The sequence below is a fragment of the Salarias fasciatus genome, chromosome 20 (genome assembly GCF_902148845.1).
Source record: "Salarias fasciatus chromosome 20, fSalaFa1.1, whole genome shotgun sequence".
Lineage (NCBI taxonomy): Eukaryota > Metazoa > Chordata > Actinopteri > Blenniiformes > Blenniidae > Salarias > Salarias fasciatus.
Window position 1 is genome coordinate 25,257,720 of NC_043764.1, and position 27,294 is coordinate 25,285,013.

General features: G+C 46.1%; 1 protein-coding gene across 5 annotated transcripts in view; it reads right to left on the reverse strand.

Annotated features, from left to right (window-relative positions):
- Positions 1 to 287: 287 nt before the first annotated feature.
- Positions 288 to 27,294, reverse strand: part of scn8aa (sodium channel, voltage gated, type VIII, alpha subunit a) — a 37,937-nt gene continuing 10,930 nt past the window's right edge. For 2 of the 5 annotated variants that reach the window (XM_030118144.1, XM_030118145.1), the window contains exons 6-27: positions 26,727 to 26,818; positions 23,683 to 23,904; positions 22,663 to 22,726; positions 22,419 to 22,560; positions 20,319 to 20,525; positions 19,949 to 20,230; positions 18,850 to 19,164; positions 17,206 to 17,341; positions 16,742 to 16,980; positions 15,524 to 15,697; positions 14,877 to 15,233; positions 14,292 to 14,765; positions 13,622 to 13,739; positions 12,980 to 13,134; positions 12,529 to 12,702; positions 8,295 to 8,417; positions 3,452 to 3,736; positions 3,031 to 3,084; positions 2,318 to 2,455; positions 2,124 to 2,228; positions 1,763 to 2,033; positions 288 to 1,658 (exon numbers count right to left, since the gene is read on the reverse strand). In XM_030118144.1, the coding sequence (XP_029974004.1) occupies positions 499 to 1,658; positions 1,763 to 2,033; positions 2,124 to 2,228; positions 2,318 to 2,455; positions 3,031 to 3,084; positions 3,452 to 3,736; positions 8,295 to 8,417; positions 12,529 to 12,702; positions 12,980 to 13,134; positions 13,622 to 13,739; positions 14,292 to 14,765; positions 14,877 to 15,233; positions 15,524 to 15,697; positions 16,742 to 16,980; positions 17,206 to 17,341; positions 18,850 to 19,164; positions 19,949 to 20,230; positions 20,319 to 20,525; positions 22,419 to 22,560; positions 22,663 to 22,726; positions 23,683 to 23,904; positions 26,727 to 26,818 (5,287 nt within the window). In that variant the 3' untranslated portion in view covers positions 288 to 498. Of the gene's footprint in view, positions 1,659 to 1,762; positions 2,034 to 2,123; positions 2,229 to 2,317; positions 2,456 to 3,030; positions 3,085 to 3,451; positions 3,737 to 8,294; positions 8,418 to 12,528; positions 12,703 to 12,979; positions 13,135 to 13,621; positions 13,740 to 14,291; positions 14,766 to 14,876; positions 15,234 to 15,523; positions 15,698 to 16,741; positions 16,981 to 17,205; positions 17,342 to 18,849; positions 19,165 to 19,948; positions 20,231 to 20,318; positions 20,526 to 22,418; positions 22,561 to 22,662; positions 22,727 to 23,682; positions 23,905 to 26,726; positions 26,819 to 27,072; positions 27,165 to 27,294 lie in introns of all 5 variants that reach the window. The other 3 variants (XM_030118146.1, XM_030118147.1, XM_030118148.1) reach the window with 3 other exon arrangements.

Below are 27,294 nucleotides of genomic sequence, written 5' to 3' on the forward strand. Positions count from 1 at the left end.
ACAGTTCTACTGGGATCCGTGTGATTCGGTCCGGCAGCATGGCAGGCTTGCTGCAGGGGCCCGCACGCAGCGGCGGCGGCGGCAGCGGCAGCGGCGGTGGCGACGGCAGGGAATTCGCATTTCTCCAATCATCTAGCAGAGATATCTGTGCCGTGGCAGTTGGTCCCAAAAGAAAAGTGTGCCATTGGCCAGCACACTGTGAGTCACCGTTTTTTTTTTTTTCATTCTGTATTCGTTCGTCGTTTCGACGAACTCGGTCTCTATGCAGCAAAAGTTCCACGGTAAACTGATTGTGTTTGGTTCAGCTGTCTTTGACGACAAAGGAAACCACATTGCCTCAGTAGTACTTGAGTATGTAAACATTTTTTTCTCTGTTTTTGTTGGGGATTTTTTTTTTTTTTTCTGACTTGCAAACAATCACTTTTTCTACATTTGTTGGGTTTTGGGCTCAGAGTCTCATCTCATTGTGTTTTATTAGATTTTGAGAGTCACTGAATCCTAACACTTGGATTCCCACTCGTCTTTTTGGTTTTTGTCTTTCTCTTTCCGGGCCCACTCCTCCTTGTTGTCGTCCTGCTTCTCCTTGTCAGGTTTGGTCACGCTGTCGTAAGACGGGAGGGAGGCAGTGGATGGCGTGCTCTCCTTCTTCTCCTGGTTGGTCCCTCCGTTCTCCACTTTGTTGTTAGTGAAAACGTGGCGCTTGAAGATGATGCCTCGCCTGATGAGGTGAGCGCGGTAAGCGTTCTGGATAATTCTGGCGGAGACGTCCTCCTGCTTGCGTCGGAGCGTGGTGGTGATGGGCTCGTACGACACTTTGGAGGGGTTCGCCGCCACGAAGCGCTCCTCCATCTGCTGCCTCAGCATGTCCAGCTCACCACTGTCGCCCAGCACACGCTTCGTGAAGGCAAACAGGATGTCCAGGCAGTGAATGCGATCGCCGCTCACCATGGGCATGTCCATGGCGATTAGTTCTATGGTGTTGGGCTTTGGCACCCGGAGCGGGTGCTCCAGTGCATCGGCAAAGTCAGACAGCTTGGCAAAAGTGATGAACTGAGAGGCGGTGGGGTCGAACTTCTCCCAGATCTCGTAGAAGGTCTCAAAGTCGTCCTCACTGAGCGGATCGGCACTCTCCTCTGTGGCCACGCTGAAGTTCTCCAGGATGATGGCAATGTACATGTTTACCACGATCAGGAAAGAAATGATGATGTACATGACAAAAAAGAAGATTCCCACCGAGGGGTTACCGCAGTCGCCCTTCACCGAGGTCCCGGGATTCTCAAAGTTGGGCTCGCAGTCCGGCGGGTAGTTGAGGATCGGCAGCAGTAATCCGTCCCAGCCGGCCGACGTGGTGATCATGAACAGAATGATCATGCTGTTTCCAAACGTCTCAAAGTTGTACATGTCATCGATACCCGCTCCGTGTTTCACGTATCCAAAGTTCGACATGCCGAAGATGGAGAAGATGAACATGACCAGGAAGAGCAGGAGGCCGATGTTAAACAGGGCGGGCAGGGACATCATCAGAGCAAAGAGTAAAGTCCGGATGCCCTTCGCCCCTTTAATCAGACGGAGGATACGACCGATACGAGCCAACCGGATCACCCTGAACAGGGTGGGCGACACAAAGTACTTTTCAATTATATCAGCCAAGAACATACCTGTGAGGAGAGGAAAAAGGGAAAAAAAAAGAGGAGAATGTTTCATTTGTGGAAGAGACACTAAATCGACACCCTGCTCCATGACTCCTGTCTCCGTGACTCACCAACAATAGACAGGATGACCACCACCACGTCAAAGATATTCCAGCCGTTGGTGAAGTAATAGTGTCGGAGGGCGAAGAGCTTCAGCAGAAACTCTGTGGTGAAGACGACGATGAAGATGAAGTTGACCCAGTAGAGGACGTTTTCCGTCTCGTCCGACTGGTCGTCCGTTTCCACCATCATGGTGACCATGTTGAGGCAGATGAGAATCATGATGGAGATGTCGAAGACTTGCTGCGTGACAAAGTCAAACACCATCCCCTGGATCTTGTTCTAGATGGTGAGAGAAAACAATGAGAATGAACCAGACGTTTCAGCCGTCTCGCGTGAAATAACCTACTGAATCTAAAAAAAAAAAAATACCTGTGGTCGAGGAATCGGTTTCTGTGGCTTTTTGGATCCTAGTTTCTTCATGGCGTTGTAGTATTTCTTCTGTTCTTCTGTCATGAAGATATCCTGACCTCCAAAGTGAAGGGACAAAGAAAGATTTGATTATAATCAAATTCTGACACCATAGAATGAAATATCTCGTAACTTGAAGACAGAGGAGCTCTTATCTTTTTCTTTTGCTGGTTGAAGTTGTCGATGATCACACCAATGAAGAGGTTGAGGGTGAAGAAGGAGCCGAAGATGATGAAAACGACAAAGTAGATGTACATGTAGATGTTCACTTCGTAGTCAGGTTGATCTTCCACCTTGAATGAAAAACAAAAAAATGGTGAGAACTTTGAAAAGACATCGAGGCATTATAAACACTAGACAATACTATACTCAATATTTGTACGTCGAATAAGTTTAAAGGCAGATGAATACATCATTTCTTTTTTAACAGAGCACATGTTGTATATAAACACTGATTATTATGTAGGCCCTATACAGAAAATGCGATGTGTGTTTTGATCTGTTTCTGTCAGAAGCAGCTTTAACTTCAGCTGCAGTTTGAGACGTTAGAAGCTCTAAAAACTACAAACATTTCACTGCTTCACTGCTTTTCCTCCTGCTTTTCACAGGCAAGGACTAATCTGCAGGCAACCTAATGACAGAGGAAGTGTTTGTGGATAAACAGTTTTACCTTTTGTGCGTAGTATTATTCAGTGTGTGTACGTGCACACTGATCACAGAGTCACAGTAATTGGAACATGCAACTCCAATGAAAGCATTCAATTAAATTTCACCACCAGAGTTCAACATGTCAAACTGCTTCTCCATAACAGAGTCAGAGAGCTTATTGCTCCCAGTCTTTAACCTTGGCTTCAATCAGGCTCTTTACCTCTCTGGAGTCCACAGCTGCATACATAATGTCCATCCAGCCTTTGAATGTGGCCTTACAAAAGAGAGACATGATTAAACGGCGTCTGAATTGACTGGCGAAATAATGCAAAGAACATTTTGATGACAGCCTTAAGACAATACTTAAACTGATGACTGTCCAGTGGTACAGCTTTTGCATGTAAAGAAACGAGGGATGAAGAAAACAGTGTGGAGAAGCACACTGATAAAAACAATGAAGGTGGGAAAATAGGCATCGTCATTGAACTGCGAAAGCAAAAAAATAAATGAGGATTGAAGTAACAACAGAGATTTTGGTGAAGTGCAGAAAAAAATGCACACAAAAAAAAATGTGAAAAATAAAAACCGAGTTAAAGTGAAGAAAATGGAGCCAGAGGAGAGATTAGGGGTGACGCTCTCACCACTTGCAGCAGGGCAAGATAGCCGGCGCCAACATTGTCAAAGTTGATCTTGACGTTCTTCCACCTGACCTCAGAATTGTTTTCTGCCCTGAGCGCAAGACACTGGGTCTTGTTGTTGACCACGTCGACAGGAAAGTACTCCTCTGAAGTCTCATTGAAACAGTAGTAGTACTTGCCCGCAAACAAGTTGACCCCCATGATACTGAAAATCAGCCAAAAGATGAGGCAAACCAGCAACACATTCATAATGGAAGGGATGGCACCCACCAAGGCGTTGACTACCACCTAGACCAGACCAGGGAAGACAGGACATGAGAGTGTGAGAACCAGGAAACCAACCAGCTGCTCAGTCAAACCCTCTGGTCAGACACTGCATACTGGTATGGCAGAACACTGAGGCCATGTCGGAAAAAATGCCGTTGGAGTGTTGGCTGCAGGTGGCGCTTTGGGAGCAGAAGCTCAATTCGCTGCATCGGGCCCAGTCTGATTACTGACGTGACCCTGGGATGCTGTCTGATCTGCTCCAACACACACTCATGCACAAACACACACACACACGCTCCGAGGCAAAACGCCCATTTAAAAATCTTTAAGAGTCGCACGTCCATCATGTTCAATCTACAATATATGAACCCACTGCATCCCATTAGCTTTCAATCTTCCCACTAATGCCGACAGATCTGTTAGAACATACGGTTTGCTGAAATGGAAACAGTTTTATTTATGTTTAATCAAAAAAAAAAACGTGTTTGTCACTGAACACAAACGTAGAATATTACCTATTGTGCTCAAAGCTGGCATGAAAGTCTTTCACATGTACAGTTTACAGGAAAAACCTGACAGCGCGCCGCTGAAATAAAACACAGCCGTTCAATAATTGCTCAGTCCGTTCATGTTCGACCTTGCTTCATCCGGTTCAGGGTCGCGGTTACACCCTGACGGGCCAGCAGGTTATTACAGGACAAACACACACGGCCTCACACACTCACATTCACACATTTAGGGTTTTTATAGTGTGGGTTTACTCAGCCACAGCATAGTTGGTATGAGGTGTGAGCGTTAACCACTGCACCAATACACTGGTTTGGTAAGTGAAGTTGTTTTTTTGACTAAATGAATCAATGAATGCTGAATGTTGCAGTATTTCATATTTAAATGGATCAAATATGTTTGATTTTTCTGGATTCAGGGTATATTTGTTCATTTATATCATTATACGTTTACATATTGACACTTTTTTGACAAGAGCCTCATAAATGGTGAAAACAGTGAAAAGTTCCCAAAAGTTCATTTAAAAAACAAAAAAAAAAACTTGTTAGTGTTTGCCATACCATTATGAAGTGACGACTCTTCCCACCCCAGACAGTCATTACATCTAATACAGCTAAACTCTTTATCATAAATTCCCCCCATTAACAAATAAGGTAAAATTCCTCCCCCAACCCCAAAAAGCTAGACCCTTTCTACCCACCCAGTCTGACTCCCCACAGGTTTATCATTGCCAGTAATAAGCTCAGCACATAGTGAACCGCTCACTACCAGTGTTAGGCAGGCCGACCAGCAGCTCTCAGGCAGACAGCTGAGCATGCACGTCTTTGGCAGACTCGTTTTATGGAGCCATATTCCCTCCTCGTTACAAACAGACAGGGAGGAGCTCTGGAGCGCGATTCTCTCAGCGTGTGCACGACTCATTAGAACCAGGGGGGAAAAAAATCAAATGTGGGGTGGAAAATGATCAAATCTCTCTATTAATTTTTTTTTTTTTTTAATATGGAGAGAGGATTACAAATCGCAGTTTCTTTCTCCCACAGTGGTGTCAGTGCACTCGCTGAGAAAATGACTCTTGCTTGAATTCATGTTGAAATTTATCCACTTTGAAAAATTCGTTGTTTAAAAGAAAAAAAAAATATTTAGGCCATGCTGTGTGGAAAGCATTCTCAGAAAGAGGGAAAATGGCTTTCAAAAATGCATAATGTGCATCGGCAATTATAATACATGCGTGTTACATGGCATTGTGCAATCTCAAGAACCGCTCAAATCAATACATAAATAAATAGAGAAATGTGTGGATAGAGAGATCGCGGCTAAGGAGATCATGGCTGAAGCTTTGCCTGCTCGCGCGTCAGACGAGCCATTCTGATGCTGACGTGCTCGTCTGGGCGTCTGACTACTTGTTTACCATCCAACGTACGTAAGTGAGACGAGATGGCGAGATTATGTGTCACAGGTTGGATACAAGCAACTGAAGTAGCAGGGGTTTGAGAGTGAATTCTTGAAAAAAAAAAAAAAGAAATAAATAACACCCCAAAATTCCAAATTCTTGTGATTTTTCTTTTAAATTCTTTAGTTTATCTTAAACTTCAGCAGGTTCGCCAGGAAAAGGGGGGATTTGCTCTGCAGCTGCAGAAAGAAATGGCTAAGGATGAAGTCATTCCTGTACAATGCATTGCTTGCAGAACTAAGACTGGGTTTACGAAGCAGCGTTAAGAGAAAGAGAGAGCAAAGTAGAAAGTCAGAACAGCCCACAGTCATTGCATGTTAAGCAGTGCAATGTGTCCAATTGAAGCTGCACTGCTCGCTCGGCGCTGTCCAGTTGCGTTGGGGGTTTGCGATGTCTCGTGCCGCAAAACTCAACCAGTGGGGATGCAAAAGTTCTCAGCATTCTAACTCTCCAGAATCTCTTTCTTACGGTGTCATCTCTCCATTCAGGTACTTCCCTATTCATTTATACATTGCTTTGGCCTCGAATTTTCATTTGCAGTTCAAACAAAATGGTCACTCAATTGATGAACATCGACATTGTAGTAAAGATTGATACAGCAGGATCAAATTCCTCGTTTAGTTTCCCTTTGCGTTGCTGGGCCACCCTCGCCTCTCTGACCACGTACACCCGCCGAATGAGTCCATTCATTGGGGCACTGGTACTGGCATTAATAAGCTCTGTTGAAGCAAATGTGCCATGGTGTCCAACCCCAAAAATGACAACAACTTTTAAGTCAAAAATGTTTGAGCGAGCCTTTAAAAGTTCAGTGAAGCCTCCACGACAGCATCCATGGAGACAATCCAGGGCCTAAAAACACAAAATATGATGCAGAAACATCATATTTTAGTCACTGGATATCTGCAATGAATGACGCTTTGCTGAGTCCAATTTGTTTTTTTTCCACATGGTATTAAATGGAAGTCAATTCATCCTCTCATCCTGCTGGTCTGTCATTTTTGGGACGTGCTAACGGGGAGCGACACACTGTCTGTGTAGGGTTGAGAGTGTTGTCCGAACGCTGACGTGCAGGTCCAACCTACGGGCCGCCGCCCGCCCAGAACTCAAAGTGAGAGTTGAACTGGGCCCTTTGTTGCCTCCCAGTTTCACTTCCTGTGGGAGTGGAAGGCAACAGGAAGCCAGGCCCTGCTGTATGCACTACAGTGTGTGGTGCCATGACATGACAGCAGTAATGCCTTGTGTGAAATGGCAGCCTAGCATATTTACTAAGCTTCTGCCAGCTTTCCCAAAGGAACGAAAAAACTTTTTTTTTTTTTTTTTTTTAATTTAATTTACTGATTACAGTTTTATGAAAAATCGACATGAAGACGCTGGCTCCAGGATGGACGCCTGGCAGACCGAGAGCTGAAGAGCCGGCGCTGGCAGAAGCTTAACAAATACTTTCCTTCCAAGGCCACAACACCGAGAGTGTGTGGTTTCTGTCTCAGTCCCTGATGCAGAAAGATCCTGGACAAGCAGGAGAGAGTGCGGTGACCCTCCAGCGGTCCGGCCCGGCCGAACCGGGTCGAGGTGGAGTGAGGAGTGGAGGGAGAGGAAGGGGGAGGGACGAAGGGTGGAGGTCTGGGGTGGAGCTGCACAGTGTGGGTGGAGAGGAAAAGGTTCAGACTGAAGGGCGGTTTATGGAGAGTGAGAAGGAAAGAAGAATGACACCAGGAAAGGAGAAGGAGGGGAAGAGAGAGAGAGAGGTAGAGGAGGACGACAGGGCGACAACAACCAGGTGCAACCTGCTACTACCTCCAGTCACAGAGGCGACCAATCAGACGGCTGGAACACCCAGAGGGACTGATTCTTAAAAACACCAGCGCCTTCCCCTCGGCCGCCGCCAACAGTTTTAGAGTGACTGGTTTGACCGAGGCTTCAATGTCCTGCAGCTTCCCGGTTCCTGCTGGTTGTTGGTCGACTGAGGGATGATGTGAGTCGGGGAGGGGGGGGGTTATGGGAGCAGTGGAGGGGGCAGGTGGAGGAGAGGATAGGGGGGAGGGGGAGGGGGTCTCAATTGAAAGCAGTGGTTGAGAATCAGGCCAAATGAACAGGAAGTTGTTGATCTGAATGCTCTATGAGATGGCATGTACGTTGGGTTAGCTTTGACCAATTCCACATTCAATTTGGCCAATCCAGAAGAAACAAAGTAAAAGGAAGTATTCAAAACTTGGAAGTTTGTCACTTGTGTGATGAGGCAGCTTTGTGAAAAATATACTTCTGTTAGTCTTTGGGTAAAATTTACCATCAGACAAATGAATTTGAGTTTTGATTCTTTTTCGTGAAATTCAATTGAAATGTATTTCACCCTGCTGGCAACACAACGTTTTCTGTTACTTTACTCAGTCTCCCAGCTGCATCATGACTTATTCTTTCGCTCTAACAAAGGCATGGTACAGGATTGCGCATGGAAAGGTGACTTTTTGGCTTTCATTTTATTGTTAAAAACAATCCCCCAATACTTGGGAGGTTTTTTTTTTTTTTTTTTTGTGTCCTCTTAGTTTGTTTTTAGATCAGTTCTAGCATGCTTTAAACTGTTGAATGGGCATGCGGAAGGATCAGCTGCTTAGCTTTGGATCTTACCCTCATCCCTTCAAAACGTGACAAGGCTCTGAGGGGTCTCAAGGCCCTTAGTGTCCTGAGTGATTTAATGGGCCCTAGATCGGAGTAGCCCAGCGCATTAGCTACAAGGCTGACTATAGACACCTACACAAAAACAGAGAAGCAAAAGAGGTTCCAAACTGTTAGAAGTGAGAATATTCACTAGGGAAGAGAGACGGCCCTGGGGTAGGCGGAGAGTTGCTTGACATACACACATAAATCTATGCATGTATATGCATGTATAATATTGCATTTATACATGTATATACACTGAGAGAGAAGGTCAATGTTTAGTATAGGTTTTATGTGTGTGTGTTTTTTTTTTTTTTTTTTAGTAGCAGTAGGCCATAGGGATTGTTTGTCTGTTATTTGGGGCAGTTGACGAGATGTGAAAAGTCCTTTGTACCTGCAAAGAAATTTGTGATTGAGAGAGAGAGAGGGAGAGAGAGAGAGAAAGAGAGAGAGACATAAAACTCAAATAGAGGGTATATTAGGCAGAAAAGAGTGCTACATGATTTAGTAAAGATACAAGCAAAGGGACTGGAAGAGCAGAGGAGGAGGTTTTGGGGAGGGAGGGCAGAAGCGAGGTTACCCTGTAGAAGCCGATAAAAACCCAACAGACTTGAGAGCCTTACCCTTGCCCCTCTAACACTGTCTCTCCTTGTCGCTCTCGGGCTGAGGCATAAAATCCCATTTAATTTAAGACAGACAAACTAACGGAACCTAAGAGAAAGAATACAAGTAAACATGTACAGGTGTGTCATTTTGCCATTTCTCTTTCTCAGACATCAAAATCATTGAGAGTCATAGAGGAGAGCCACAGTCACATCAAACACACACGAGAAACAGGGATGGAGGTTAAGGGCACACCGGATATAGTTATTAGCACTGGATGGCACTGAAAGGACAAAATTGCACAGAGTACAGTCGAGTTACACACAGTTAACAATAACAGCACACAACCTCAGAGGGACTGGTGCAGCCCCGGTGGCGTCCAGCAGCCGCCGCCGCCGCCATGTCCCTGCAGACAAGCTTCATCAGGAAACCTGCATCTACATTCATTCATGTTCACCTGATGAATGTGCAGCGAAGACTTCAATCAATGTGGAATTTAAAGGAAGCGGCTGCGGTTATGGCTTTATAATGACGCTCAGCATCGTACCGTTGACCCAGGGGGAAATGGTCACTGGGAAGTGTGGTCAATAAGATGCACTAATGCTCTGAGAAGTGCAGCATGGACTCAGCCTGACGGAGCCACCTGGCTGTGTCCCGAATGGCCACTAAAGGCTGCAGCACAGAGACGAGGTTGAATCAGCTTTAACAGCGTTTACCGCTTCAACCCCACGAATCGAAATGGAAATGAATGGATTGATTGTTTGCTCTTGACTGCAGTGTTTTTTCTTTGGCTCGGAGGCTGGGAGGACGACAACGGAAGGAGCACCAGTTCCTCACAGACAAGGTAAAATATCAACAATAAACACATGTGAAAGCACCTCCAACCAGCCACCGACACCAACCGGTCAAACTCACCGCAGAAAGTACACAACATTCAAAGCTTACCAAAGTCACGGAGGGAGGTTTTTTTTTTTTTTTTTTTTTTTTTTCTTTTTAACAGAGGCAAAATCTTCATTTTGACTGATGCCGTTTATCAGCACAGACTGAGAGGGAACGCATTGGAGCCATCTCAAGATTGAGTACGGCAAAACGAAAGGAATGCATGTAAAGGAGCATTAATGCCGGATCCTGTTCATCCACTGAGCCAAGAACCACCTGGTGTTTAAAGACTGGCCTTGGCCCTCTATCCTGATATGAAGACAGTAAAATGAAGATTTTGCCTTGATCTAAGCTACAGTGTTTGGGGTAATTGTCACCTTCAGCCCGACCCCTTGGAGGGCCCCTTTTGGGGTGCCTGGCCCCCCCCCGCTGGGCCAGCTGTGTGGTTGCCACCTCAGTGTCTCAACGTCCTTCTCACAGAGCTCTGCAAGGCAAGGCCAATGACATCTGGGGCTGTGATCCCATGATGACGACAGCACAAACGCAACAGAAATAAAAGCAACTAAAAACAAAGGGAAGAAACACAACAAAGACAATGATAGCAACCTGAGTGAAAAAGAAAGATGAGTGGAGTATGACACCTATCAGCCTCCTGTTCACACTCCTCAGTAACACTGCTGGCCAAGAATGACCTCCTCTGACTGCTCTGTCATTAAATAAACTGAGACAATACAGAAAATACAAGATTCTAATTCCTGAAGCTGAATTACACTCATTCATATATCATGAGATGATTCAGATGTGAACTGATTCAACAACACATTTCTGACCAATGGCGTAATAAACCCATAAAAAAAGACATTTTCATAATGAAAAATCAGAAACGTACAAGTCAGATGGAAACAGAATAATACAATAATGGGAAATGAGGAGGAACACGTTCGTACAGAGAGTCAAGCAAATTCACAATGAGAGAGAAACACAGGCCGGACTAATGATGGTGCCTCCGCCCCTGGTCTGAGTCCGAGGCAATGATTCTCATTCCCACAACACAGGACTGCAGTCAGGCCACAACACAGCCCAGACTCATCAAGCACAGCTTTGGGTTTTTTTTAAGTCTTTTTTTTTTTTTTTTTTTTTTTTTAGGGGGAGCGCCAGTGAAGACCAAACTTACCGCCAGCCGCCTGTCACCCACCATCATTACATCTCAGCACAAAACCACCACATTCCCGAGGTTACACTTCCAAAGAGGACACGAGAGGAGGGCGGGGAAAGGAGGAGGGAGGAGGGACGACACTTTTTTTTTTTTAGTAACTTGGTCACAAGCTGGGAGACAAAGCGCCGAGTGTGTGTTTGGCTACACAACACACCTGCAGCACAGGGAGGGAGTCTGCGGTGGCAATGACCAGAGTCAGCACCGTGCAGCGTGGCGTCAGTGGGAAGAAGCATCACGTGTTCTATGTGTGTAAGGATAGCTGCTGCAGTTCTCAAAGTAGTTTTGCACTGCAGATTCTTCAAAATGCATGAAAATGTAGAGCGTGCGGTGTTGTGGGAGGTCTACGTGCTGCGATGTCTGTGCTGTGTGTTTGCTGCAGGCGGTCAGAAGAACCGGAGTTCATCATGAATTCAACATGGCATCCTCTGGCCATTGATAGGAGTCCATTCACGGGTATTGGCTGAGGTGTTGGACACTGCGGAGAGGTGGTTAATTCAAGGAGAAAGTCCGAAGTCGGGGTCACTCTTCTTCTATTCGTAAGTGCAGCTCACTGCATGTCAACACCTGCGGCAGCATGCAAGCACAGTTCAGATGCACTGGAAATTTGGAATCCCCCCCCCCCTTTATCTCCCCCACATGGTGACGATATCTGACCAGTTTGCAACAGATATCTCCATGACACCAAAGACAAACATGGAAGTCAATGCACGTGCAGCTGCCGGAGAATAGAGTCATGAATCCCCGTTCTGGACTTTCAGACTTGAGCGACACAAAGGAGCAGAGCAGTACACAGAGAGAGAGGACAAAGGCACTGATCCAACATCGTACAGGTCAGAAACACAGGCAGAGACAGCTTTACAGAAACATCTCTGACACGTCGCTCTGAGCACAACTTGAATATGATTGGTTGATTAATAATTAGGTGATTTATTCTCATTTATTTAAATCTGTGCTGAGTTATATCTCCAAAATAGGCAGAAATCTGCAAAATGTTTCTGGTTTGTATCAGAGGTCAATCTTTAATTTTACATATTCAAGCCTCTCAGAGAAGAAGAAATCCAGTTGTTAAGTTGTAAAAGGTAACTGAGGCATGTGTTCACTTCATACGGACAGACTGCAGCGCAGTCCTGTAAAACACTGTCCGTGAAAACGAGTGAATTAAACAAAGCTTCTCAATTCGTAGACAACATGCGCTCTCACCTAATGCAAGCACGTTTTTAATTCATGGCCTGACCTTTCAAACGTAACCACACCCAACAGACAGCAAGAGCAACAGCTGAGCTTAAAGTCGTTATTTACCAGAGGGACGAGGTGAATGCTACGTGTGAATTACTCTAAGGAAAGCAACGCCAAAGAACCACTTAACTGTGGCAGCAAAAAGCTGCAGGAATTAGCATCGGAGGGGCTATAAATCTGTGTGTGCTGCTGTTGCACTGGGTGTGGTTCAGAAACAAGTGACAAATCCTGCCTGGGACACGCAAGGAAAGGAACAGGAGGCAGACTTACATCCACAATGAAAAAATCCAGCCAGCACCAGGCGTTGGTGAAATACTTGACGAAACCGTAGGCGACCCACTTCAGCAACATCTCCAGGATGAAGATGTAGGTGAAAACCCTGTCGGCGTACTCCAGAATGATCCGAATGTTCTTCCTCTGCTCAATGTACACATCCTCAAAGGCCTGCGGGCAGACGGGACAGACAGAAATATTACAGGGGATGATTTACGGCTCCGCTAATGAAATTGTGCACAGCACTGAGGCCCTGTAGAGAGCTGATGACTAACAGTGATTTATAGGAAGAAAAAAAAAAAGAAAAAAAATCTGCTGGGCGTCAACTGCTTCCACAAACCTCACGAGAGACACGGTGGATTCGCAGCAGTCTTTGTACTTATAGTGGTAGAACTAGACGTGTTTGAGAAGCAGTTCTGCAGCACAGAGGTCACTCGATCGTCCTTACCAGTGCACCGCTGCTGAGGAGAATCATGAAGATGATGAGGGTCTCAAACCAGTTGTGTTCCACGATCAGGTAGCAGGTTTTTCTCAGGAACCACCAGTTCTTGCCCTTCCCCATCGTGATATCGACATCGCAGCACTTGTACTTGGCGACACAAGCTGAAGGACACGCGAGGGAGGAGAGACGGCATTTAACGAAGCCAACGCCAGAGCAGATGAGATAAAATATTCATAACAGGATTCAGTCCTGAGAGCTGATTCCACTTCAAAGACTTAATAGTTTCAAGAGAGTCTAATCACCTCGCCTGCTTCGGGATCAGAGCAGAACCAGGCTGCAGGTTTATTATTTTTATCAGACATAAACTATGCAAAGTTGGAATACTCAACAATTAATGTGGAGATGAAAGAGAAAGGGTTTTTTTTTTTGTTCTTTCCATCACCTTATTTCAAAAATAAAAATATGTGTCTGTAACTGCTCCCATCTGTCGGCGTTTTAATGTGAGCGTCAGACTGATAAATGGAGTCACCACGGGTGAGCGGCCCTTCATAATGAGAGTGTCCTTCACCCCGCCGCCCCCTGGTTTCTGCTCGGCCCAGGGGAGGGGGGGGGGGGGGGTAAACGGAGCAGAGGTGTCACCGGTCTCACCATCTGTCCAGCACGGCTCCGGCTCCATGTATTCCTCCACCGTCTCCACCACCACCACCTCCTCCACGTCTGGCTTGATGTCGATGGTGCTGCCCTCCGAGGAGCTGGTGTCGTCCAGCTGCAGGCGAAGCAGACGTGTGTGAGCACAGCACCGGAGCGCACGGAGGCGTGCAGCCATGAATGCACACAGATGCACAAACCGTTAATCAGAGCCTGAGTGAAAAATTACAGCTTTAATTGCAGAGCGAGGAGCTGATATCTTTAGCAACGTATTTCCAAACAGAATTAGCTCGATGTTTAAAAGACGCCCAATGCTTTTACCACACTGAGACAGACGTCAGGATTGTGAGCGCGTCATCGTATCGTCCGTGAGAACACTGAAATGAAATATGAAATCTAAGTTCTTCTGCTCTGAAAGCATTTTAAATGGATTTCGTCCAAATGCATCAGCAGGGATCCGCTCGCCCTCACTGCCTGCCTGCCTCTATTAAATAATGGAGTCATATTAGAGTCTGAGCAGAGCAGAGATTCCAGCCAGGCCCACTACTTAACGGAGTATTTGAGGATTACCGATGACAAAACAACACGTGGAGAGTTATTATTCACACGTGACAAAGAGCCCTGGCTTCGCCGTTCTCTGTGCCGGGCTGGCGTCCGTCGTCTCACTGACCTCTTTGCTGTTCTCGTTGTCCGACTCGCTGCTGAAGTCCTCGGTGTTGAGGTTCTCGAAGTCGGACTCTCCCACGGCGATGGGGACGCAGACGGTCAGGTTGGGGTTGTGGATGAACGACATGTGGTCCTCGTCGATCATGTATTTCCCCACACTGCTGCCGATGCCGCTGGTGGTGCCGTTGCCGTTCTTGGCGTAGTCCAGGTCGCGGTTGATGTCCACCCCGGCGTGATTGGCAATGCAGTTCAGCTTCTTGTCGTACATGTCATCCAAGGGCTTCTGCTCGTCCTCCATCGGCGGTTTTTTCAGCAGGCTGGCCACCAGGATCCGGACCTTCGCCTTGATCCACGCGATGCCTTTCTTTATGCGCATGACGGAGATCTGCAGGTTGTTGGGCTCGCCGTCGTCGTCCGTCGCGGCCAAGTTGTCGGCGCTGAATGAGCTCAGCAGCAAGGCAAGGAACAGGTTCAACACCTTCAGACAGAAAGCAAAGGAATGGTAACCGAATGGGTGGACGCTTCTTCTCCCTGTCTGATATAAAGAATGAAGAGCGACTCTTCAAACCGCCCGGCTTCAGACACTCACCACCAGGTTACCGATGACCATGACCATCATGAAGACGATGAGGCACATGGCCTGGCCGGCCACTTCCATGCAGTCCCACATGGTCTCGATCCACTCGCCGCACAGCACCCGGAAGACGATCAGGAAGGAGTGGAAGAAGTCGTTCATGTGCCAGCGGGGCAGCTCGCAGTCCAGGGAGATCTTGCACACACAGTCCTTGTAGCTCTTTCCGAACAGCTGCATGCCCACCACGGCGAAGATGAAGACGATGATGGCCAGCACCAGAGTGAGGTTACCCAGCGCTCCCACCGAGTTCCCGATGATCTTAATCAGCATGTTGAGGGTGGGCCAGGACTTAGCCAGCTTAAACACTCTCAGCTGTGGTGGAGCGGAGGAAACGAGGGGGACGGGTGAGTTTTATTCGAATCAACGGAGCTGAGATTGATAAATAGTGATCTGAAGTTAATAAAAACACTTTCTAGAATGTAAAATCTCTGCCTCTTGATCTTTATATTAAAAATTCCAACTTCTATATGTTCCTTTAAGGTGGGTGTGTTCATCAGAGTTTGGCTTCACTCTCAGGAGATCCAAGCAGAGGATGTGCAGGCTTCATGAATGTTTACATGCTAACTATGAATAAATCTATGAATAAATAAATGTGTATTTACCAAACGGAATGACCGCAGCACAGAGAGGCCTTCCACGTCAGCCAGAGCCAACTCCACCAAACTCAGCGTCACGATAAAGCCATCGAAACAGTTCCAGGCCTCCTGGAAATAGTAGTACGGATCCATTGCCACCAGCTTGAAAAGCATCTCTCCGGCAAAGATCCCCGTGAACACCTGGAAGGAGTAAAGAGAGCAACTATGAACAACTGAACTGATTTAACAAAACTCTGGTGAAGCTTGTTGGGCAGTGAAAGTCACTTTTATAATAACTGCTCTGCCCTTTTCTTTCCAATTTGCTGACAGACGTTAAAGAAAACCTAATTATATAGTAACTGCAGAGTAATGTGCTTCATCAGGAGGGCAAATAGAAAAAGGCAGCACAACTTCATTTGTGTGTGTGTGTGTGTGTGTGTGTGTGTGTGTGTGTGTGTGTGTGTGTGTGTGTGTGGTTGCCAGAACTCAGCTCACTTTGCATCAAGGTCACCTAGAATTTTTCACCTGCACCGCCCTTTTGTCCTTTCCTGAAAATCGCTTCTGGTGGTGAATAAACCCATCTCCTTGCTTCAGTCATAAATTAGACATATACATGCACACATATGCCTAAAATAAAGGGTTGATCAGCACCAATAGACTGGTGTGTGTATCATTTATAAACCCAGCTCTTCATAGGAGGCTGTAATAAAGTGTACAGAGTCGACAAACAGTGCTGAGATCGACTCACATTCCTCAATGAAAAAAAAAATGAAAAGAAAGAAAACAGAGTTATAGTGAAAACAGCCAGGTTGAGTTATCTGGGCCATGATTCAGGCACCATTTTAGAGCTGTTCATCGATCAGGCTCCATGAAATATTAATGCAGGCCTCCCACCAGTCAACCAACCAGCAGAGCGGCAGGCCGGTCCCACTGAAACAAACGGCAGCTCCACTCAACCAGAAGAGAGAAAACGGAGAGAACGACAGAGGAGGAGGAGGAGGAGGAGGACAGGGAACATGCGTGTGCATGTGTGTGGGGAATTGAGACATCCATGGTTGCAAGGAAGCAGCAAAGGGAGGGTCGGACAATGTTTCTTTTCCCTTTTAACTGCGAACAGGCAATGAAAGCGCTGCCAATTACAGTCCCAAAAATAACACCTCTGCACGGGCTGCGCAGGGAAGCGATGATTCTTTACGAGTGAAGAGGATAAAAATAAAAGCTTAAAACAAAAAAGTCTCTACTCACCAGATTGCCTACAGACAGCATTGCCTCAAAGTCCGGGGTCATGGGGTAGTGCTCCATGGCCATGAAGAGGGTGTTGAGAACAATACAGATGGTGATGGCCAAGTCCACGAAGGGGTCCATGACTATCAGGTTTACTATTTCCTTGATTTTAATCCACGTGGGGCTGCACTCCCAGATCAGGAATGTGTTAGAAAACTTATACCAGCATGGCGGACACTTGCGCTGAGACTCCTCCAGCTCTGAAGACATAGCGCGGATCAAACGTTAAAACCAAACACAGGCGTGCTGCTTGAGAATACTGCATGCAATGATCAAATATGACAGGAAAAAATTGTATGTATCTGGTACTTTTGGATATGCAAAGCAGATAAGCAGGAAATTCATGTCAAAGTAAACAATGAGAGCAGCCCTAGTTAAAGAATAATGAGAGAGCAGGTTAAATAGCTGGGTTAAAGTGGCAGTACCCTCCACTAGTGTGTTGGTAATGACGCTCATGACACTGTTGGCCCGCTCTTTCCGCCCAAAGGAGGTATTGAGCTGGTCCACAGACACCATCAGGGAGCCCGACAGCTTCTTCTTCACCTCAACCTCAGTAGTGGGCTGTCAGGAGGAGAGGAAGAATCAAGCACCCATGGAGAGGACATGAACACCATCCCACATCACCACCGTGGCCGGTGGAGGGAAGTGCACAACAGCATTGGCAGGAGAAAGTAGTCGAGGCTGAGATTCGGGGGAGGGGGGGGGGGATTGAGGGTGGGGGCGTGTTTCATTCTTTTCTATCTCAATGCTGGTTTCAAGGAAGATGTGTGTATGCTGTAAAATGCATGCAGGTCTCAGCCAAAGTGGGAGCAGTGGTCCAGGGCTGCTTGACCTAAATGTGTTTGAATGTAATTAGCTCATCCCAATTAGATAAGAAATGGAATGTGAGATAGTGTGCAGGGAGAACTGCTTCTGCATGAATGCATTTTCAGTCCTGTCATGCAATAATGGAGGCTTTGCTGCCATTGCAATATAATTATCAGGCTATTTTACAAAATGTCTCCCAAATATGGCCATTTTGAAGTCACTTGCGAATTGTTGCTTGATGTATCTTCCTACTTTGAAACCATACAATTTATATTGCAACCATCAAGTCAAGAGCATCGTAACGAGGTCAAATGGAGGCAGGTAGTTCAGGTCCATCCAGTTGTCATGCACAAGCATGCTCCAAGTCAAAAAGAAGGAGAGGAGGTTACAGACATCATAGCCGTTGTTCCACTACTCTACTTCATGCTCGGACCGTTTGACGGTTTAACTCTACCATGCTAACTAGAATGAGACACAACTATTTGGCTAATGTTGACCAGGGAGAGTTTGGAGAACAGAGAAAGGTAAAGACAGACAAGGACAGCAGCCCTCCTTTGTTTCTTTAGGTATCTGTTAAAAAGGCCTGATAACATGGTGTGTGTGTGTGTCTTTGTGTGTGTATATGCGTGTGACTTCTAATCAGGGAACTGAGAACGCAGATATAAATGTGTGTGGCTCTACAGTGCTGGTTCCCTCTGTTTCCTCCGCCTCCTACTGTAGATCTACCCACACAGGCTAGCAGAGGACCTGGATGCCTGGAGGAAGACATCAACACACTGCAGCATGTTAACACATCATTAGATAGATAGATTTACAACGTCACACTTTTAAAACTGTGTATCAGCTTTTGATGTATGTATGGGCCAATCAGGACGCAGCGGATTAATGGAATCTTAGCTGTGAAGTAATGTGGGTGCTGAACATATATGAATAAAACTGATATTTGCAAAAACCTGCAAAAATACATCATTCAGTTCAAACAGCATGATCATCTGGAAGTCACTGACAGACCCAGTATCACTAATCTACCTAGAGCCGGGCTGGTTCCAGTATATTTACCCTGATTATGTCTCATATTTCCATCCTTTGCCTACTGTCGGAGGGCAGCATACACTGCGGGGGCTGGGGGAGGGGAGGCGCCAGCGCTTAGCCAAGAGATACATACGGACTTGCAAAGATGACAGAGGATAGAGAGCCGGAAAGAAACGTAACGGACGAGAGGGGGGCCATGCCTAGATAGGTCTACTCATTGACTTCCTTACACTTTCGTCAGTAGCTGCCTTATCTATTTTCACCTCAGGCAGAAGGCGTCCACCGGGCCCGGGGCCGATGAGGGACACCACGCCGTTGCAATCCACCGTGCTGTTCCTCTTTCCGTGGAAGCCGCTGTAGCTGCTCCGCCGGTACGGGCTGAAGAGCGAGCCGCGGCGCTCCTCGCACTCCTCCACGGTGCTGTGCTCGTCGTCGGCGAACTCGTTCTCCGAGCCCACGTCCTTACCGCGCCCCTTGAAACTGAAGATGCTGCTTTTGCTGTTGTGGCGGGACAGGAAGGGCGAGCCCGGGATGCTCAGGAGCGACTGGAGGGGGCGAGGCAGAGGAAAGACAAGGTGTGTGAGACAGAGAGCTTGTGAACTAGCGCCGGTGGCGGCGGCGCTCTGATGCTGATCGTCATCAGCTCTGGAGGTCGAGGTGGAGGAAAACATCTGTCAGAAACTGAATGCGACCGGGATACTTTCTCCCTGACGAGGAGGGGCGATCACGTGACTTTATGAAGAGTCGTGCATAATTAGGTCAGTGAGATCCTACACTGTGAAGGTCACACACACACACACACACGGACACGGACACACACACAGGCGAGCGAAACCACAAGCAGGATAACATGCGTATAAAACACAGTATTATTATAGCTGCAAGAACAAACATGACTTACACAAGTTTAGGTAAAATCACGACGTTTGACAGCAAAAAATCAGAGTGTGTGCAGTGGAGGTTACATTCAGCAAGGCCGCCGTGCGCTGTTGTCTCTTTTTGTAAACACTGTACCCTAAACAAGTTATAAGCTCCAACAGAGCCCAAGTGAGGCTTTAACAAAGCTCCTCTGCCTCCCTTTGAAACATTCATGTAATCACTGTGAATAATTCAGCAGCTGGACACGACTGGCTCTTATATCTCCCCGCTGTACCAGCAAACAGCGACTCCGCCGGTTTCAGATCCGACACAAAAAGAACAAAATATCGATTCCTGCAGCCACATGATTGACTGATCTCTATTAGCTTCTCACTGAGATTAAAACACATCTATCTGCAAAGAAAATGAACTGAAAAAGAGCAGAAGTGGACTGGAGCTTCCTCCCCTCACCTGGTTCATGATGGAAGACTTTCGGCCCAGGCGGTTATCGGGGAAGCGGAAGCGGCTCCGCTTGCTGCCGTCGTCCGACTCTGACTTGACGAACTTCTCGCTGTCGCCCTTCTCCTTCTCCTGCTCCTTCTGACGCCACTTCTTCTTGCGGTTCCGCCGCTCTTTGGCGCTCTTGGAGCTGAGCTTGGACATCTCGGACGAGCTGCAGGACAGACGCCCTCCTCCGTCGTCTTCCACCGCGTCCTCCGACACCGTGCCGGCGGAGGTCGCCATGGCAGCAGTCTGCCGGGACGACGCCGCACGAGTGAAGTCAGAAAGACGTCTAGGCACGATTGGGGAATAGTTTCATCTCTGACAAAAAAAAGCCAACCTGTGCGTCCTCCTGCTGTTTCTTGAGCTGCTCCAGCATGGCCTTGAACTCCTCCTCCTTCTGCTGGGCCTCCTCCATGGTGGCCTGGTTCTGCTCCTCGTACGCCATGGCCACCACAGCCAGGATCAGATTCACCAGGTAGAACGAGCCCACGAAGATCACCAAGACGAAGAAGATCATGTAGGTCTTTCCTGCAGCTCTCAGGGTCTATCAGGACAGAGAAAGAACAGAAGAGACACTTAAATACTTAAGACTCTGTATAACCAAAGAATCTCTTGGATTTGGACACCAGCAGACAGAACATTCCGGAAAACTCGGACCACTTCTTAATGCTAACTGATTTCTCAATTTTTGATGCGGTTGCGTTCACAGATTTAAAAACAGGAATTCTATCATACACACTCAGAGGCTCCTTTAGGATTTCCCCTCTAAAATGCTGCATTCAGGGACCGGAGAGAAAACCTGACGACTGCCTGAGATGGAAAAGTGAAATTCCCTCACACATAAATAATGAATCCACTCAGCATGTAGCGCTGAAAAGAGTATGCAGCATAACATTTACAGTGAGAACAGCAGAGTGGCGTTACGACGCCATACGATGGTCCAAATGACGCTACGTGTGGAAAGAGAGGAAAAGTACTACCAGTAGTTATTTACTTTGCATTTTAAATTCTACACAGCTGTAATAAATAGTCCAAACACACACGATGCAATGAGAGCGGAAGTGTGCAGCAAACTATGAATACGTGGAGGGACGCTCCCTTCAGATCTCATCAGGTCTCGTCTGTCTCGGTGGCCATACTGTGATCCCGAGCTGTTAATATTTCATGCCTCCCTCCTTCCTCCCACTCGGCCTTTGTAAGCGGTGGAGGCACGAGTGTCTCCTCCATTTCAGGGCGGCTCAGCGAGGAGCAGCCTGACAGGCAGACAGGGCGGCAGCGGGCCGGGTTCGAGCAGGAGCAGCAGAACGACACGGAGCAGCACTGAAAACAGCCACCATTTTCAGGTTTCGAGGAAGAAACGGCTCCACGCACTGAGAAATATCTCAGAAAATCTGCTGCTGTCCAATTATTTCTCTCTAATTTCTGTAATCTTTATAGCAGTACTGCACATTTTAAACCAACACAGTTATGATGAAAATCCAAATTCTGCTTTACTGGTATCACGGTTTTTTCAGATCAGGGGTGTCAAACATAATTCCAGTGGGCCAAAAACCGGCCTGCAGGAGGCTCCAATCCGGTCGCCAAAGCAGTGAGACAAATTACAAATTTCCAAGGAAGCATCAATTTTTTTAACAAATTTCTTCAGAGTTGCGGAAACAACACAACGCTGTGATCTGAGTTGACAAATCAGCGATGCTGCCATGAAACTGCTATGAAACTCGCCTCAAACCCAAGCTGTTTTTCTGATATTTCACTGTATTTTGGACCAGATAAGAGACTTTATTGTCATTGCGCAGGTGTACAACGAAATTTGTCTGGAAAAACCAGAAGGTTTCATTAACACTGTCTTTATGCTGAAATTGTGGTCATTTCAGTAATAATTTTTTTGTTTTTTTTGAAAGACAGACAGTTTCAACCATGTGCACAACAATTAAAAAAAACCTTGAAAATGTGTGTGACACCCCTGGCTTAGATGATAACCTGAAAAATGTTTGGAAAGGGGGAAACAATTTATCAGAAACAGCAAAAGAAGCACATTAGACCTTAAAGGGTCATGTGACATTCACTTTAAGTCCTGTGATTTTTGCTATCAAGACACCAATATTGTAGAAATGGCTATAAATTGGTAATAAATGAAGACACATGATGTAAAAAAAAGATATCTTAATGTACAGATATTTTTGTATTTTGTTGTGTTTATAGCTTCGTTCAGCTGTTCTCTGTCCCTGTTTATGATTTCAATTTGATGGATTTAGTGCAGGAGTGTGGAGCTTATCGTATCTTTAGCAACATTTTACTCTTAAAGTGTTAAACGTGATTCTGAGTGTGTACAAAAATCAAACGTTTCTTGGGTGATTTGTATGGTGATTTCATCAGTAAAAGCAAGACTGTCGCATGTGGAGAAAAATAACAGAACTGGTTGACAGATCTTCTTTACCAGCATGTAAAGATTCTCCCAGAAGTCCTGCGTCATGAGCCTGAAGAGAGCCAGAAAGGCCCAGCCGAAGCTGTCAAAGCTGGTGTAGCCGTAGTTTGGATTAATCCCAGCTTTCATGCATGTGTAGCCCTCCGGGCAGCGGCTGAGGGGAGGAGAGAGGAAGAGGGGGAGAATGAGGCATCGGCCCGAAATGACTCAGCGCCATCAGACGAGGAGAGGCGCTGGAGCAGGCCGGCAAACTCACCCAGAGTCTGAACTGTTCCCGCACAGCAGAGCGTCCAACTGACCGGGCAGGATGTAGAAGTTGCCTGAGGACAGAAACATAAAGATAACTTGTATTGACAAAATGAACTGAATCTGGTAAGAATTCTACAGCAAAAGTGATGGAAGTTCAAAACACAGAGCTTGAATTGAGACTTTTAATGCTGAGCTGGACATGAAATAGTCAAATATCATTTGCATGTTTCTGTTTTAAAGTTACATTTTATGTTTTTTTGGGGGACCGGCTTTGCAGGCATGAATCTGTAACCGTTTTTGATTCGGAATTGGGTTATTTTAAATTAAGTAATTCAGAATTATATTCATAAGCGTCGTGTTTACATTGGAAAAACGAACAATTAAATCCTCTCTCTCTTCGGGGTCTGTGAAGCGTTCTGATTGGACAGAGGGCGGCCGTGACGTCATGACGTCTACCGGAAGTGAACAGCGTTTTTCTCTTCTTTATTTCTCGATTAACTTTGACGCTACAGCTTTGAAAATTTCCGCGTTGTTAAGCTCCAGCCGATCCGCTGGTTTCGTTATATCCAATTCTTCTAAAACTGCTGTTAAATAAATCGCCTCCATATACGAGTCGAAACGCGCACCGCGGGCCGCCATCTTGGAAAATTGCGTCATCACGACGGAGCATGCGCAGAACGACCAGCACGAAGTCGCGCTTAATTAACATATAATTCCATTTTGGATAAAAAGTCAATTCTGAAAAAAAGTTTTCAGGTCATGGTCATTTTAGAGTGGAATTAGGCTTTATTTGGATTTAAAGAGGAATAAAAAGTCCCACGTAAATGTACGGACTTTCTGTAAATCCATTCAGACACATTCCTGAGTTAATTTTCTTGCTTTTTCAGTCCATCTGAGACCAACCAGTTCCCTTTCAGTCAAACCGGAGCCAAAGTGACATATTGTTTCCTGGAACCAGCATATGGTCTGACTCATACAGCTGAATCACCGCCAGGTCACCGTCCATTACGCCTCCGCCGCCACTCACTTCTGTTCATGATGTACTCGTCCCAGTCGAAGCCCTTGCTGCCGTTGGCCAGGTAGCTCTCCGTGGTGTTGATCGGCCAGATGACACACTTGTGGCGCAGGTTGCCCATGAAGAGCTGGAGACCGATGAGGGCGAAGACGCTGAGGCAGAAGACGGTCAGGATCATCACGTCCGAGAGCTTCTTCACAGACTGGATCAGGGCGCCCACAATGGTCTTCAGGCCTGGAGGGGAGCCATACGCACACGCACGCATGCACACACACACGCGTGCACACACACACATACAGAAACCACACAGGTGATGCAGAAGCTGCCGACGCTTCAGGAGTTTCTACTCCTACTAAAAAGTACTGTATTATTTAACTTTAAGGTGAATTTATTCAATTTTTAATCCAATATTATCCATTATAGACCTTCATAACAATATGCCATTTTAAAATTAATTAATAAACCCAATTAATGGGAATTTTTCAGTAAATAAATTTCAAACTGAGCAAAATTTGTACATTTTTAGGTGTGAGTAGTAAAATATTTTGTACAAAATCGACATACATGAAATTTCTAGAAACAACAAACGAGAAATATTCAGAAGCCTTCCCACTCTTTTCAGACTCATCCAAACACTGAGACAGAAATCCAATCGGAGCGCGTCTGAAATTTGACTTTCAATAGAAGGATGGAGCGAAATCGAGGGGGAAGGCTGTGGAAAAGTGAGAGAAAGTCCATCAGGAAGAGAGCACAGCAGCACAACGAGGGGCCATGAGAGGACAGAGGCACAGGCAGGGGCTGGAAACCGCATGCAGGTCATTTAAACTCCAAGGCTGAACAGGAGCAATTCAATGCCAGTGCCGGCGTGCCGGCACTTTCTTGAACTGTCTTGTGTGAGGTGTCATTAGGAAAAGCGCTGACTCCCCATACCTCGACCCTGCAGTCTGTCTCATCCACAAAAACCACGCTTTACCTTCCCGACGGGCGTCCTGTGGCGGCGTTGACACGGGTCCACCAGGAGCTCAGAGATAGACGGAGAACCCCCCCCCCCGACCCAACCCTGACCCCCATTTCTGTTCAGCCTCTGCAGGTACAGAGGGCGTTACCATCTGTACCTCCAGTATTACAGAAACACGGGTTGAATTTAGGCTTATCCGTTCAGACAGGTCCGTTATTATGACACTGAAAATCTGACCTAATGATTTGAACAAAAGAGATCTTCTCTGTGTGAGAAGATCCCGTCGACAGACTGTCAATGAAATGACGTTAGCATATTTAAATACAGTATTTCGAAGGTTTGTTTGTGGCAAAGTGTTAGATGAGAAGATTGATGCTGCTCTTGTGTTACAAAACTACAGGCAGCTAACAACGTAAAAATTAAAAACTTCTTACATTTGATGTTTTCTCATGCATTTAGCTTGTTTATTGACCTGAATAAGCAGAAAACTCAGATTTAAGACCGTTTGGAGACACACAGTGCTTCCATGGGCAATGGAGAGGAGGGAAAAGTCCCAACTGCAAAAAGGAAAGATGTATTCAAACACAGTCGAGCTGGGAAAGAGGAGGTAAACAGCTGCACTGCAAACAGGGATGATAGCAGTCCGCAGGTAAACCACAGCTCCTAAAGTGGATTTCATCTCCTCTTAACAGACGTGTGTGACGATCAGCCTGCTGGTGTTTTTCTGGACTCTGACAGAAGCAGTGAAGCCGTACAGAGACGCGGCCATGTCGTTTGTTTGCTATTGTCATGTCAAAGTTGTAAATTGGAAAAAAAAACTCCTGATAGATAACAACTGAGTGACAGACAATGATGTAATAATTATAATAATATTGTAATAATTTGGGCATTTTTCAGAGTAAAAAAGTTCAATATGTAATACATTGCCAAAGGTGTAATAAGATATTTGGTCCAATATTAGAACATCTAGCTAACGACTGCAGTCAGTAATGTCACAAGGGTGCATTTCTTTCAGCAAAAGCTGCAGTTAATTCAAAGCAGTGACTTCATGCACGCACACGGACGTAGCTTGACTTTTCTCATCTCACACTGAGCCACAAAACAAACCATAGATTCCTCTTTAGACGTGAACGTGACTCCTGTTTGTTCAGACCTGCTATGAACTTATCCGTTTGTCACTAAGCGCAGCTGTTTTTCGCTACGAGTGTGCGATCAGTGTCAGTCAGAAATGTCAGAAGGTCGTCCCGTCCGTTCCCGCAAAATGTGCACACACACACACCGCTTCTTTTTCTGCGTGGTATATCATTCAAGAAGGTAAAAAAAAAAAAATAATAACCAAAAAACAAAAGAAATCAACACAAAGTAACAAAAAACCCATAATCAAACTAAAACACAAAAGAGGGCAAATCAAACTTTCAATGCCATTTGTCAGCCAAGCTCTTGGTAGGCTAATATTGTAAAAGCAAGTGACCGAAAAGCATCATGCAGCATAAGAGATATGTTCACAAACTAGGCTTGGCAGTCTTCATACATTAATAATGGGTGTATTCTGTGGGTTCTCACTACCAGCTAAACCCTTTCTTTCATCGTACAGCTGATTCTGGGTTTGTTTCAGATTCCCGTCACGGGAATCTTCTGGTTCCAATTCAGGCGCTACTTTCCCATGTTAAAATGAGCAGTGATCGTCTGAGGGGATGACTCCGGGGACTAGAGGGACTTTGAATTTGAGAGTTCTGTTTGCGTGTGAGGAGTACGAGCTACAGAAAGGTGTATCTGCTAGCTGGAGAAAGGAGCAGGAGATATTTGTCAGGACAAACAGCTGCCTGGGATGAAGCCTCATGGTGAGTGTGTTACTGGGGCCGAAGAGAGTCTGAGGTACTGTACGCCCTAGAGGAGACTGCAAAGCCTATCAAAAATGTATTAGTACCATTTTTGATAATTTTGGAGGAAAAATAAATCAAAAAATGGTTATCTCCAATTTTTTTTTTTTTTTTTTTTTTGTTATTGCTGTTGCTGTTGCTTAAATCATAATTGTAATCATAGTGAGTAGAAAAGAAAGGGTGAGAGGATCAGCCTTAGTGTTTAAACTGAGTCTCACCTGGAATGACAGAGATAGTTTTCAATGCTCGGAGAACTCTGAATGTTCTCAGCGCAGATACATTGCCCAGGTCCACAAACTCTGTTATATATCTGAAATAGGGGAAGGATCACACACAGAACAAACACGATGACAAAAACCACACACGGCAAGAGCACAACACCACCGAACCAGGAGGAGACGACGCCACTCACAGAGCCTGTCCACTGAGGAGAAGGGTGGAAGGTAAAAGGAAAGAAAGACACACACACCTAACACCGACCCCGCCCCACCGCCACCGCCACCACCACCACCACCACCAACACCACCACCACCACCTCCCCTCCCCTGCCCCATCCTGTCTTACCTGGAATTACAGAAATAGTTTTCAATGCCCTCAACACCCTGAACGTGCGCAGAGCTGAGACATTGCCTAGGTTTACAAACTCTGTTATATACCTGCAGGATCAGACCACAGTTACAACAGCTGGTTATTCACATGCAGACAGGCGAAAAGATCAGTTCACATACAGGACGCCGCTTGTGGGGCCATGAAACGTGGAATGGGGTTTTTTTTTGGGGGGGGTGA